The sequence below is a fragment of the Heptranchias perlo genome, chromosome 3 (assembly GCF_035084215.1).
Source record: "Heptranchias perlo isolate sHepPer1 chromosome 3, sHepPer1.hap1, whole genome shotgun sequence".
Taxonomy (NCBI): Eukaryota; Metazoa; Chordata; class Chondrichthyes; order Hexanchiformes; family Hexanchidae; genus Heptranchias; species Heptranchias perlo.
Window position 1 is genome coordinate 120,402,783 of NC_090327.1, and position 14,651 is coordinate 120,417,433.

Genomic DNA, 14,651 nt, shown 5'->3' on the forward strand with positions numbered 1-14,651 from the left:
TTTGAACAGAGGAGATAAGGGACGATTTGATAGAATTGTTTGAAGGGATGGGACAGAAGAAATAGAAACAGACTGTTTCCAGAGGTTGAGGGTCCAGAATTTGGGGGGGGGGGGGGATGGGGAAAGAGTAGATAAGATTAAACATAAAAGATTTAGGATTGAGAGCAGCAGAAACTGTTTTACAGAGGGTGTGAGGCTGTGGAATGCACTCGCAGAGTTAGTGATTAAAGCAGAGACCATATCAACATTTAAGAATAGGTTAGATAGGTGGCTAAAGGAAGGAGAGAGATATGAGAACAGGCCAGGTACATGGGATTAGGATACTGCTCATGTGAAGGATAAACACCAACACAGACTGGTTGGGTCGTAGGGCTGGTTTCCATGTCCTGATTTCCATGTAATATTAAACACATTTCACGAGCTTATTACTGATTGATTCAATAGAGTCAGTGGTAAAGATGATCATTAAACACCGAACTCCATCACAATAACAGCTCAACCCAAAATGGATTCAACACTAGTTAACATTTAGCCTGTTACTGTTGTTGTAATTGTACAAAATCTTTTACCAACCCATGTCCTGAAGGAGCAATAAAGTATAAACAACAATGGACTCTGCTGTCCGGCATTTGGCGCCGATTCACACGAGACTCAGCATTAAGGTAATCTTCGAATTTGCTGTCGATGTGATCAATGACAGGTTGCCAGCTGGAAAGTCAAAGAGCAGTGCAATGATCAGTTAGTAGAGGTCTTAAATACTGAAGGAAAACAGGCAGTTTTAGTTATACAATTCACATTTATTTTTGCTTAACATTAAAATTATGAAATATAGTTGTATCATTTTTCCTAGGCTGTATATAGCTTTCTAAAAAAATAATCAAAATACAGCCTTGAATTTTTATTTTGACTTGTTAATTTTGATTTTTCTACACAATAAAAACACTGCAACATTAACTACAATAAAAAATAACTCAAGGCAAATATAGAAGTTTCCAAGTTTCAACAAATGATTTGGCTCAAATTCTATTATGCTCAGCCATGTCAGACACGCAAGTATTGAGCAGAGGTTGTGCATCTCCCAGCCCCAGGAAAGCAGGGAGGAAGAGGGGGTAGAAATGAATCTCCCTTGCTTGTAATGGCAGCCTAGGGCTGCAGGCAAATGGAAGCAAAAGGAATACAAGTACAAAAATAAATGGGGAGGCATACCAAAATAGCCCCATATAAAAAGCTATGCAACAAGCAATATGAAAGTTGATGGAAAAGGGAAGCTGTAAAGCAACAAAGCCTGAAAATCATACAGGGTAAACTCAAAAGCTAACTACCCACAACTGAATGTTAAGTAAGAAACACTGAAATGGAGCAATGGTCAAGGCATGAACATACACTATTTTGCTTTTGGAAATGAATCCCAAAATCCAAATGCTTGTTACATGTGATAATTTTTACAAGGGGGAAGAATGCATATTGTACTTGAAAAGATAATGGATTTGCACATTTTGAAGAGATTTAGACTGACCTAAATGTGCTCTCTTCCCAACCATCCCAAATTATGTGCCACTCAAATACAGTTTCCATAATTAAAAGAAATTGCTGTAAACACACATTGCATCCATCTTCCAACTTATATTGAACAATTATTAATACATGTATTACTGTATATTCTATTTCAGCCAAATTTAGATAATAACTAGTTCCTTAAAACATGTTACTTGAGTGAACATCAAGACGCAGCTAATTAGAATAGTATGTACTGTCCAAATTCCTCAAAATGAATCAAAATTACTAAGGTCACAAATTATGGGCGTTGTACGTACAGAGAAAGCCCTGCAACATTTACAAGCTTGCATGTCAGAAAAGGTAAGATTTTTTTTCTGCTAATGAATATCAAAGATGCAGCAACATACTACTGTGATCCAGGTAGTTCAAGACTCATCCTCATTACTACAACTGATTGGAAATCCATTTATCTGTGACATTCCATTTTCTTGAAGCAGCTGCTTTTAGCTTCAAGTATTATATACAACTTAGAACTTGCATTTATATAGCGCCTTTCACAACCTCAGGACGCCGCAAAGCGCTTCACAGCCAATGAAGTACTTTTTGAAGTGTAGTCACTGTTCTAATGTGGGAAACATGGCAGCCAATTTGCTCCCACAAACAGCAATGAAATAAATGACCAGATAGTCTGTTTTTTTTTTAAATATTGGCTGATGGATAAATACTGGCCAAGACACCAGGAGAACGCCCCTGCTCTTCTTCAAAATAGTGCCATGGGATCTATTACATCCACCCGAGGGGGCAGGCATGGCCTCAGTTTAACGTCTTATCCAAAAGATGGCAGCTCAAACAGTGCAGGATTCCCTCAGTACTGCACTGCAGTATCAGCCTGGATTATGTGCTCAATCTTCTGACTCAAAGAGCAAAAGTGCTACCAACTGAGCCACGACTAACACAGCTTAAGTTAGTGGAGATGAAGTCCCGTCTTCGCACTGAGGACACCATCCAACGTGTTGTGTGGCACTACCACCGTGCTAAATGGGATAGATTCAGAACAGATCTAGCAGCTCAAAATTGGGCATCCATGAGGCGCTGTGGGCCATCAGCAGCAGAATTGTATTCCAGCACAATTTGTAACCTCATGGCCCGGCATATTCCTCACTCTAGCATTACCAACAAGCCAGGGGATCAACCCTGGTGCAATGAGGAGTGTAGAAGTGCATGCCAGGAGCAGCACCAGGCGTGCCTAAAAATGAGGTACCAACCTGGTGAAGCTACAACTCAGGACTACATGCATGCTAAACAGCGGAAGCAACATGCTATAGACAGAGCTAAGCGATTCCACAACCAACGGATCAGATCAAAGCTCTGCAGTCCTGCCACATCCAGTCGTGAATGGTGGTGGACAATTAAACAACTAACGGGAGGAGGAGGCTCTGCAAACATCCCCATTCTCAATGATGGCGGAGTCCAGCACGTGAGTGCAAAAGACAAGGCTTAAGCGTTTGCAACCATCTTCAGCCAGAAGTGCCGAGTGGATGATCCATCTCAGCCTCCTCCCGATATCCCCACCATCACGGAAGCCAGTCTTCGGCCCATTCGATTCACTCCACGTGATATCAAGAAACGGCTGAGTGCACTGGATACAGCAAAGGCTATGGGCCCCGACAACATCCCAGCTGTAGTGCTGAAGACTTGTGTTCCAGAACTAGCTGCGCCTCTAGCCAAGCTGTTCCAGTACAGCTACAACACTGGCATCTACCCGACAATGTGGAAAATTGCCCAGGTATGTCCTGTCCACAAAAAGCAGGACAAATCCAATCCGGCCAATTACCGCCCCATCAGTCTACTCTCAATCATCAGCAAAGTGATGGAAGGTGTCATCGACAGTGCTATCAAGCGGTACTTACTCACCAATAACCTGCTCACCGATGCTCAGTTTGGTTTCCGTCAGGGCCACTCGGCTCCAGACCTCATTACAGCCTTGGTCCAAACATGGACAAAAGAGCTGAATTCCAGAGGTGAGGTGAGAGTGACTGCCCTTGACACAAGGCAGCATTTGACCGTGCGTGGCACCAAGGAGCCCTAGTAAAATTGAAGTCAATGGGAATCGGGGAAAACTCTCCAGTGGATGGAGTCATACCTAGCACAAAGGAAGATGGTAGTGGTTGTTGGAGGCCAATCATCTCAGCCCCAGGGCATTGCTGCAGGAGTTCCTCAGGGCAGTGTCCTAGGCCCAACCATCTTCAGCTGCTTCATCAATGACCTTCCCTCCATCATAAGGTCAGAAATGGGGATGTTCGCTGATAACTGCACAGTGTTCAGTTCCATTCGCAACCCCTCAGATAATGAAGCAGTCCGAGCCCGCATGCAGCAAGACCTGGACAACATCCAGGCTTGGGCTCATAAGTGGCAAGTAACATTCGCGCCAGATAAGTGCCAGGCAATGACCATCTCCAACAAGAGAGAGTCTAACCACCTCCCCTTGACATTCAACGGCATTACCATCGCCGAATCCCCCACCATCAACATCCTGGGGGTCACCATTGACCAGAAACTGAACTGGACCAGCCATATAAATACTGTGGCTACAAGAGCAGGTCAGAGGCTGGGTATTCTACGGCGAGTGACTCACCTCCTGACTCCCCAAAGCCTTTCCACCATCTACAAGGCACAAGTCAGGAGTGTGATGGAATACTCTCCACTTGCCTGGATGAGTGCAGCTCCAACAACGCTCAAGAAGCTGGACACCATCCAAGATAAAGCAGCCCGCTTGATTGGCACCCCATCCACCACCCTAAACATTCACTCCCTTCACCACCGGCGCACTGTGGCTGCAGTGTGCACCATCCACAGGATGCACTGTAGCAACTAGTCATGGCTTCTTCGACAGCACCTCCCAAACCCACGACCTCTATCAGCGAGGAGGACAAGAGCAGCACCTGCATGTTCCCCTCCAAGTCACACCCCATCCCGACTTGGAAATATATCACCGTTCCTTCATTGTCGCTGGGTCAAAATCCTGGAACTCCCTTCCTAACAGCACTGTGGGAGAACCGTCACCACACGGACTGCAGCGGTTCAAGGCGGCGGCTCACCACCACCTTCTTGAGGGCAATTAGGGATGGGCAATAAATGCTGGCCTCGCCAGCGACGCCCACATCCCATGAACGAATAATAAAAAAAAAATTAAACCATGCTCAATTCTGAATACCTCATCCAGCTCTAGACTGTGCATTGTAAGATGACATCATTCATTGTACATGATCTGAAGACAGGACGATGGAATGAAAGGGTGGGATCAGGGATCGAATGTCTAACTTTTGAAAAATAAGTTTTCTTAAAGCTCTCGAGAGATAAGCACATCCTAGAGATTCTGCACAATTTTATAATAATCTCTTATGGGTATCCGTAATTCATTTAGACAGGGTTGCATCAGTACTTTTCCTCATTAAAAGCCATATGAGTACTCAAGTAACCTACCATGTTTGTGAATTGTGACATTCTGCAACACAGACTAAGTGACTAAAACTATTTGTGCGGTTATTTCCTCGTCTTAGCAAGATGGCATGTTCAGGGTCGGGGGGGGGGGGGGTGGCGGGTGTGGGCACTGTGGAGCATAATAGACAGTGAACTTGAGTCTTCATGCATGTCCTAGGAGCCACTTTAAAGGCTGCTTTGATATGACAGCATGGGGCCCATCATATCGCTGAGATGACAATGGGATAAGAAGGTTGGGGAAGGAAGAGAATCTAAAAACAAAAAAGGATGCAAAAAATGTAAAATAATTAATGGGAGTACCGTTTGGAGCTCACTACTTGGGGCAAGCTATCATCCTCTTGCAAACCTATTGATCAAGAACCCTATCATGTGTTGTAATTACGAACCGTGTACCAAGTCTAATAGCTTAGCACTTTGGCCTGAACCAGAAGGTTGTTGGATCAAGTCCCAGTCCAGAGACTTCAGCAAATAACATAGGCTAACACTTCAGTGCAGTAATGAGGGAGTGCTGCATTGGCAAAGTAATTAGTATTTCGGATGAGACGTTAAACCGAGGCTGCATCAATCTGCTCACGTGGATGTAAAAGATCCCATGGCAATATTCAAAGAGCAGGGAATTGTTCTTGTGTGCTGGCAAGCATTTATCCCTCGACCATCGCCAAAAGCAGATTAAGTAGGCATTCATCTTACTGCTGTTTGCGGGATCTGGCTGGCATAAATTGTTTGCCTAGATAACAGTAACTACCTTTCAAAAGTACTTCAGTGGCTGTGAAGCGCCTTCGGATGTACTGAAGATGTGATATAACTGGAAGTTCTTTAATATCCTTCACACATACATCATTGCTCTTCTACAAAACCCTACCAGTTACTGTTGTCCACAGCATCTCCAAATCCTGGTGTGTCAACTATTGTGAGTAGTAGCTGAACACCTCCTTCTTTAATGAATACTTTTGACTGTTCAACCTATAAAAAAAAACAAAGAAAAATTATAACACCTACATAATGCTCAACAGTGGAAGGCTCAAGAATGATCTCAAAAGTATTGAAAATCCTGGTTTACAAATTCAAGTCTGCTTAAATACCTTCTCAGGTTCAGCGGTGTCAGTTGTTCCTTTGAGCAGTCTGAATACTATTACTTTTATGGAAATGGACTCAGTGTGCCCTTATCTACTTATATATTAGCACAACCTGAGGATATAATAGCATCCCCTTGTGATCTGGACCGGAGACTCGTTTCTTTAATCTCTCCAAAGGCAGAACAAGTTAACACTAGATATGAAGAACATTGATTCTAATCATAAGCTGCTTTATCCCACAGTAAGGTGAAACAAACAAAGCAATAGGTACCATCAGAATTGTTTAGTTCAATCAGCACAACATGGAATGATCCAAAATAATGTCCAACACTATCCTGCTTCAGTGAGTTGTCTTAAACAGAATAATCTTTCTGCATTCCGTCCTACAATCCCAGGGTACAACAGTCTTGCTTCTCAACCCTTTACTGACTGACTACCTGTGCAGTGCCCTGCTTCTAAAAACACAGTTTTTGGTGTGGGTTTCCTTTTCTAAAAGCCTTTTCTAAAAGCATTAGCTTTAGACAAATCTGACTACTCCTCTTCATCCCCTCCCAAACAGAATCCTCCTGCCTAACTTGGCAATGACCCCATCAGAATTAAAATGGATAAGATTGTTGCAGCAGCAGTTTGAAGTCACTGGAATGTCAAATTATCTATCGTCTACGGGATACTGATTTCAGATGCCCACTTGAGATATAACACACATCTGTCCATCCTGCGGCTATGAATTTAGCCCCTTTAAAGCTATAACTATAACTCAGGCATATTTTTAAAAATAACTCCTCTCTGGATCCTTTCCATGGAAAAATGGTCAAAAAAGAAACATCACAATCCTAAACAGCATAGGCAAGATAACAGTCACTGCTTCGTCCTGGATAGTGTTGAGCTTCTTGAGTGTTGTTGCAGCTGCATCCATCCAGGCAAGTGGAGGGTATCCCATCACACTCCTGACTTATGCCTTGTAGGTGGTGGAAGCGCTTTGGGGAGTCAGGATGTGAGCCACTCGCGGCGGAATACCCAGCCTCTGACCTGCTTTCGAAGCCGCTGCATTTATGTGGCTGGTCCAATTGAGTTTCTGGTCAATGGCAACCCCCAAGGTGTTGATGGTGAGGGATTCGGCTATGGTAATGCCATTCAATGTCAGTGACTCTCCTGTTGGAGATGGTTATTGCCTGGCACTTGTTTTGTGCGAACGTTACTTGCCACTTATCAAAGGAATTGCGAATGAAGCTGAACACTCTGCAATCGGCAAACAGTCCCACTTCTGACCTTATGATGGAGGGAACGTCATGGAAGCAGCTGAAGATAGTCGGGCCTAGGACGCTGCCCAAAGGAACTCCGGCTGAAGCTGACTGCTTGCAACAAAAAATATTCGCAAACACTGCTGATACTAATACAACAATGCTGCACTTTCAATTTATAAAAACATTGCTAGGTATACAGCACAAAAGGGAAAGCAACAGTATACTTCCTTTTTGAGCAGTGATTGAAGGAAATGTAACTTGGACACTGGAAGCATCAAAGATGATGATCACGAAACTGGCATTTATACAGAAATTATTCACTAGACATCAGAGCTTTCGGTAGGGTAGGAAATAACGCAGATCAGCACCTGCATAGTCTCCAATCAATTGGTGGACAAATTTGCAGGTACATAGTGGAAAATAAAGATAAGTGGGCCTCATATAGTACAAAAGGACAAAGTTACGGAAATGCTGTTGCTCCAATTTGTCCCACCTGTCAATTGCCCACTTAATTCTACAGCATGCACATAACCGAACACTGAATGACTTTAAATGAATGACATTCACATGAGCATGTGTGACTTGCACATGACTAGTTCCCAGAATTCAAAGACACAAATACTATGTGCACCATGGTTTGTGTGATTCAGGCACCACCAGGGTTCTGCTGCAAGTCTCAATGCTTCCAGGCATTTCATTCATAAACTTGTGTATTTTTTTGTAGCTACTCTCATTTTAGTCAGTTGCCTCTGTGAACCTGATCCAAATCACTCAAGTAAAATCTAGTTCATTCAGTAAAATTCTTAAATTACAATCGTAAGTTACTGTTGACTAAATACGGCAAAGATAAACAAGCCACATGTCACATTATGATTTACAGGAATTCCTCAGCACTGTTCACACCCTCAGTTCCACGCACACACTACCTTCCAATACAATTTACACGTCGATTTCAAATTATTTAATTAGAATTTTTTTTTAATATACAAAATGCAGCATGCTGTTTTATTTACATTGCTCAATTCAAATTGTTGGATAATTCAACAGGAGTAAACTATCAGGTGCTTCTCTAGTTATTCAAAAAAACTTAGATTTATTTTGCACCATTTCTCACTAATAAGTCAGCCTACTACCACCAGTTTATCGAAGTGCAATCACATACACCAAACTGGCGCGTGGCGACTCATACCGTGCCCTTCCGTCTCTCTTCAGCCCATTATAATGGTCAGTATTGAACTACTCAAAAAAAATGTTTGAAAGAGCAAGCATTCCTCAAACTTCCAGTTTAAGGGTATGATTGTTGATGGTATACTGCATTGATGCACGAAAATCACCATGATAGACTGCAAGGATACAGACCCACACCAGTAGTCCACACATATTTGATGACAATGGGAAGGGGTGGGGGTGTGGGGTTCTCTCCCCTCCACTCAAACTTTTACCATGCAGATAAAACTGCCACTGTAAGTGATCAAAACCGTGTTACTCTCCTCCACCACCCCCCGCAATTATATTCAATATATGCAGCAATTCACTTTGACAGCACCTCCTTTCCCTTATGATCTTTCCCACCAGCGGGAATGTTGTGGGAATACCATTACCTCAAAGTCACACCACCCTGATGTGGACATATATTATCATGGAATTCCCTCCCCAACACCATTGCAGGAGCACAGTCATCACAAGGGCTGCAGCAGTTTAAGGAGTGGGCCCACCACCTTCTCAGGGCAAAAAGGGTGCACCATAAATATGGCACTGCCAGAATTACCCACATCCCAAAAATAAAAAAGGCTACAAACTTAGAGATCAACGTTTCTTTCTAGAATGACAAAATGCAGATTTTTTTTTGAAGCCAAACAAAGTTTTTAGCAAGTCTTGTGATTTTTAGCATCATTGGCAACATTCAAAGTGTAGTCCAAGTACTTATTACTGTACTATTTAATAAAAGCTATTGTTGGCAACTATATGGCCATTGTACATTTTAAAGATGACAGTTGCAATTTGAGAACAGTGTGATGCAAGTGCTGCCATAAATTGAGAATTTAACATTTTGAGGAAAATTCCCTTTCTTGCCAAATGTTTTAATAGAGAACATTTCATTCTCAGATAAACAGATCCATTCCCTACGAAATGAAACATAGGATATGTCTTTGCCGCAATTGCAACCCATTCTGTGCAGTGACAAAATGGTGCAGCTTTGTAGTTTGCTTCATTTGATTCACATCCTGCAAAGTCAAATTATACTTGTCCTTTTCCTTCAATACCACAGACCTTCCTTCCTGTTAGCACAGCCATAAAAAAAAATCAGATCAAAAGTGCATCTGATTGCACATCATCTCTCTCACGTGGTGTGTGACACACATCTTTAAATTTTGCTTATACTGAGGACGAAGTTTATAATCAGCTAGATGAGACACCCAAGGTACTCTGTGTATTTTTTGTATGACAAAAAGAAAATGTTCAAAGTATCATCTGTGGCAGTGGTGTTAAACTATGGAGATCCACAAGCCATGTATAAACAATCACAAAACAAATTCAAGGAGTACTTCATTGAACATTATTTTTATCACTCACTACACTGATTAAATTAATCTAAAGCAGCAGAAACAGAACCCAGAACAAAAAAAGGCCCAAAAATCATTATGCTAATGACCGCCCCTTCTAGAGAAAATAACCAATGCTGCAGAGGGCTAGCATATCAGGGATGTGAACTTGGTTTCAGAGGCCAGATAACCAGAGATTGCAGGCCACTTAATGGATCACAGATTGCCCCTTATACACTGACATTTAGCCAAATGATTTCAAATAGCTTTATTTTTAGCTGCACTACTGCAGCTAATGTATCTAACTATCTAGATCAGAGAGATCAATGCCACTGCTTGGCTCAGATTATCAGATTGAATAATTACAATAATAAAAAATCTAGGCAAACAGTGAATGCAAAGAATCAACCTGGATATGGCCAACTGAGACAGGACTTTCAAAAATCGAAGTCAAACATTGGCATTGAACAGTTTGCGAATCAGACCAACTTCCACTCCAGGTGCTTTGAAGGCCTTGCAGTTTCTTATCCAACAGCAACTAAAGATGCATCATCAAAACAGGAGCCCAGGTACTGCTTTCACCATTAATCTCTCATTTCAACACATTTGTGGTGTTTAGCAGCAAATATCTAGATCTGATGACTCAAACCATTCATTTGGATAATGGATATATAATCTGTTTCACAAAATGAGAATACAACAAATTAACTATTCTAGCTGAATTTTGACTTGTTGATAGTTGAACGTATAGGGCAAGATGAAAAGGTATGTTGTAGTGCAAACCAGTTTGTGCAATCTAGAAAGAAATCTATGGTATGGTACTCAATGGCTGTGCTTAGCTCCACACAAGAGGGAGTCTTGGAACCATATGTACAAATAAAGTATTGCATCACAAGAGATTCCACAAAGCTCCTTTATTCAATGAATTGAAACAGTGGCTTCTACGACACAACTAATCATGTCCCACCCCCTCACACCATGACAACTGTTCATTATCCAACTCGGTAAGCTATACTGAACACACGATCTGACCAAAGATGTTTGGCTCCTGGTTCACATTTTCTCCCCATCCTTTCCCCCAACCCCTCAAAAAAAGACAGTATTAAGACAAGTATTTCCCCCTTTACTCACTGTTCACTTAAAGGCCAAATCAGAAAATGGCATATCTCCATAACAAGATTGCAATTGGTCTTTAAACTGAGAGCACTCATAATAAGGACTTTTATAGAATTCCCTAGAATTATCAATTTTTCCAATAAAATGTCAACCATTAAATGCATGTTTTGAAAGCTGCTAGCGTTACCTAGACTTATTTCCAACCAATTGCCACATAAGCATGAAATAAAAAATTCCTGTTTTTCTCATCATTAAGAAGGGTTTCTAATATCCTACACGCGTTCGGGTGGCCATACATGGGAAAATACAAAAAGCAGAACCAACTGGAAGCATTCCAGAGAATGTTCCTATAAACAACTGACATTCACATAACAATCCCTGACCATATCCCATCATCTGGTTTTCACATCATTCCCATGAGAATCCTAGAAACCAGAGTCTAATTCTTGGCATTCCAAGCTTACATTGTTCAGATCACACCAGTCTCCACTATCACTGTGCATTTTACTGTTCCTGTGCTAATATTACTATCTTCTCAAACCTTCAGAACACTTGCATTGCAAAAAGTAAATTAATTGACATTTGAAATTTAATAACTTTAAAAAACTTAATCCAGATCAAAGATGTTACTAGGATGGGCTGTGGGAAATAAATTAAAGAGTCACTTTTTGAAGGAAAAATAGTTGGCATTCATGTCACTGAACCAGCAGGACCAGAGGATTGCAAACAAAGTACTATCTTAGTACACACTTAGTGTTTCCAGATGGGATTATGTGCAACTGTGCATTTGTTACAATTTTGCACCATACTAAACATACAGTTGTTCAGGCAATATGTATACATGAAAGTCAAGTTTCTACCCTGGTCTTTACAAGTCCATGGGAAGATGTCACTATTTGGTTAAAATGTCCAATTTGCTTAATACTGAAAGGAATTAAAAGTTTGATGAGAAACAGCCCTTTATAAAGTTAGGTGAAATCCAAGTTATTGAGCCAACAAATTGAAGTACTGAATATTTACACATGAGCAAAGAACAATTCTGAGCAAGCCAATTTATAAAGCAAAACCACAGACCAGGAAATGGCTCATCAAAATTTTGATAAATTCATCCAAGAGTTGGAGATTCATCATGTCTCTCAGATATGCAACTAGGTCACAAGGACAATGTGCCTCGTTACTAAAAGGGTATGGGAAACTTGAAGCTTAAAGTCGGCAAAGCATTTTTACATTGGACAAATTCAGGCTCATGGATAGACGAACAGCATTATAAAACTGCCATTGGGGAATTTGTGGTCGTCAAATAGCAAAAACAAGCCCCCATGTTACACTATCAAAGCAAGAGTGATAATTTCTTTGCTCTCACTGGAAACAGATTTGTCATTCTGTGTGGCCTCGTAACACAATGCTCTGATTAAACGAAGTTTTATAACTCGTTCCTATTGTCATTTTACAGGATTTATTCCAGAAGTGTTACATGCTGTGCATGCTAACCAAACCATTAAAGGGTTGATGGTACAGTCCAGGGGACCAAGAACATAACTGCTGTTTGCGAATCACTCCGATTTTAAAATCAAACTTTGAAGCAAACATTTTAATCTTGCTGTTGGCAGTAAAATAAAATCAATGGCAGTGGTACCGTAAATCAGAACACAACATGCTAAAGAAAGCTGTAGAAATCCGGCTTCAGGTAAAGGTCAAATGGTCAATGTGGTGAATGCTCCTATTTAACTTGTGCTGAAGAACAAAATTAATGTTATTGGTTCACTGTACAGAATATGTAACTTGCCACCTCATGGTTAATTCACTACAATAATTTCAGAGTTGGTTTCTATTTATAACATGAAACCTTGCCTGACACACCCCAAACTTATTCCAGCCTTACTGAAATACTAGAGGGTAAAGCACCAAAAAAATTGCATTTAAAAATAGTATTAATTGATATTATACCATTATCATGGTCAACTTATTCGAAAACAAAAAATGAATTCTGATCAATTCCTCCAAAGAACAGATATAATAGGGTCTTAATCTTTAAGTTTGAGGATACAGAGTCCAGTGGCACAGAGACTGATCAAGCGAACTGCTCTAGCAGATTGTGTTCTCCAGCTGCACCCATTCAGGAAGGTAGTGAGCATTCTATCCTTAGAACTACTGACTAAAGCCTTATAGGTGGTGGGGAGGCTTGGAGAGATAAGGAGGTGAGCCTATTATGCCAGCTTCTGCCCTGCTCTTGTAGCTATGATGTTAATGTGACAGGTCCAATTAAGCTTCTGGTCAATGCCAAGCCCCAAGATGTTAATAGTGAGGAGCTAGGCAATGGTGATGACAAGGAGGGGAGATGGCTGGATTTTTGTTTTGTTCAAGACAGTCATTACCTGGCATTTATGTGGTACGAATGTTACCTGCCACTTGTCAGCCCAAGGCTGGATATTATCTAGGTCCGGCTGTAGGCTGGTATGGCTGCTTCATTATTGGATAAATTGTGAATGTAGCAGAACAGTGGAATTGTCGTGAACTCCTGATCCCATGATAGAGGGAAGGTATTTGATGAAGGAGTTGAAGATAATTGGGTCGAGGAGGCTTCCCTGAGGAACTCCTGCAGTGATGTCCTGAGACTCTGATGATTACTCTCCAACAACCATAGCCTTCTTCCTTTGTGTACGACATTATTGCAGCCATTGGAGGATGTTCCCTTTGGCTCTCATTGACCCCAGATTTACTGAGACTCATTGGTCAGTCGAATGTTGTCTTGATGTTGAGGGCAGCTACTTTCACCTCTCCTCTGGCATACATTTCTTGCATCCATGTCTGGATCATGGATCAATTTTACATAGAAGTATGTGCACTTACCCAGTGCTAGCTTTTTTTCCTCCAATTCTAGTTTCCCTATTCAGTCTTTCCTCTTTCCTACAAATACTACCTGTATACTAACTCTTAAAATGTATACTTTTTAAAAAAATATAATAGCTTGTTTCTATCCCTGCTTAGTGTCAGCCGTGTCTCAGTGGGTAGCACTCTCTCCTGAGTCGGGTTGGGGTTCGAGTCCCCTCCAGAGACTGGAGCACAAAATCTAAGCTAACACTCCAGTGAAATATCGAGGGGGTGCTGCACTGTTGGAAGTGCAGTCTTTTGGATTAGACGTTAAACCAAGTCTGCCTTCTCGGATTGACGTAAAAGATCCCATGGCACTATCTGAAGAGGAGCAAGGGAGTTCTCTCCGGTGTCATGGCCAATATTTATCTCTCAACCAACGTCACAAACAGATTATCTGGTCATTATCACATGGGACCTTGCTGTGTGCAACTTGGCTCCTGCAATCCTACATTACAACGGTGACTAGACTTCAAAAATACTTCATTGTTGTAAAGTGCTTTTGGACATCCTGAGGCTGTGAAAGGTGCTATATAAATGCAAGTCTTCGTTTTCTTCTTTTATATATCTTTTTTCCGCAGTTCTTACCACTGCCATTTTAGGAGAGGCATACCAACTTTTTGTAAAATGGTACTTCATTAGCTGAAGTCAACTTGAAGGCATGTTTTGCAGCTGAAGAAATGTACTGATGCTTAGACTGACACAGCAATCTTCCCATGCGAAGTAGCTGCTACCACGTAAGTTCGGCAGTTATTAAACAAAACACAATCGTGTAATTATTTGCAGGTGTATATAGAGCTGAA

At 41.4% G+C, this 14,651-nt stretch overlaps 1 protein-coding gene across 2 annotated transcripts in view; it reads right to left on the reverse strand.

Moving 5' to 3' along the window:
* Nucleotides 1-14,651, reverse strand: part of LOC137319919 (septin-7) — a 116,843-nt gene that overhangs the window by 45,090 nt on the left and 57,102 nt on the right. For both annotated transcript variants that reach the window (XM_067981810.1, XM_067981807.1), the window contains exons 3-4: nt 5,861-5,961; nt 574-708 (exon numbers count right to left, since the gene is read on the reverse strand). In XM_067981810.1, coding sequence (XP_067837911.1) covers nt 574-708; nt 5,861-5,961 — 236 coding nt within the window. The remainder of the gene's footprint in view (nt 1-573; nt 709-5,860; nt 5,962-14,651) is intronic.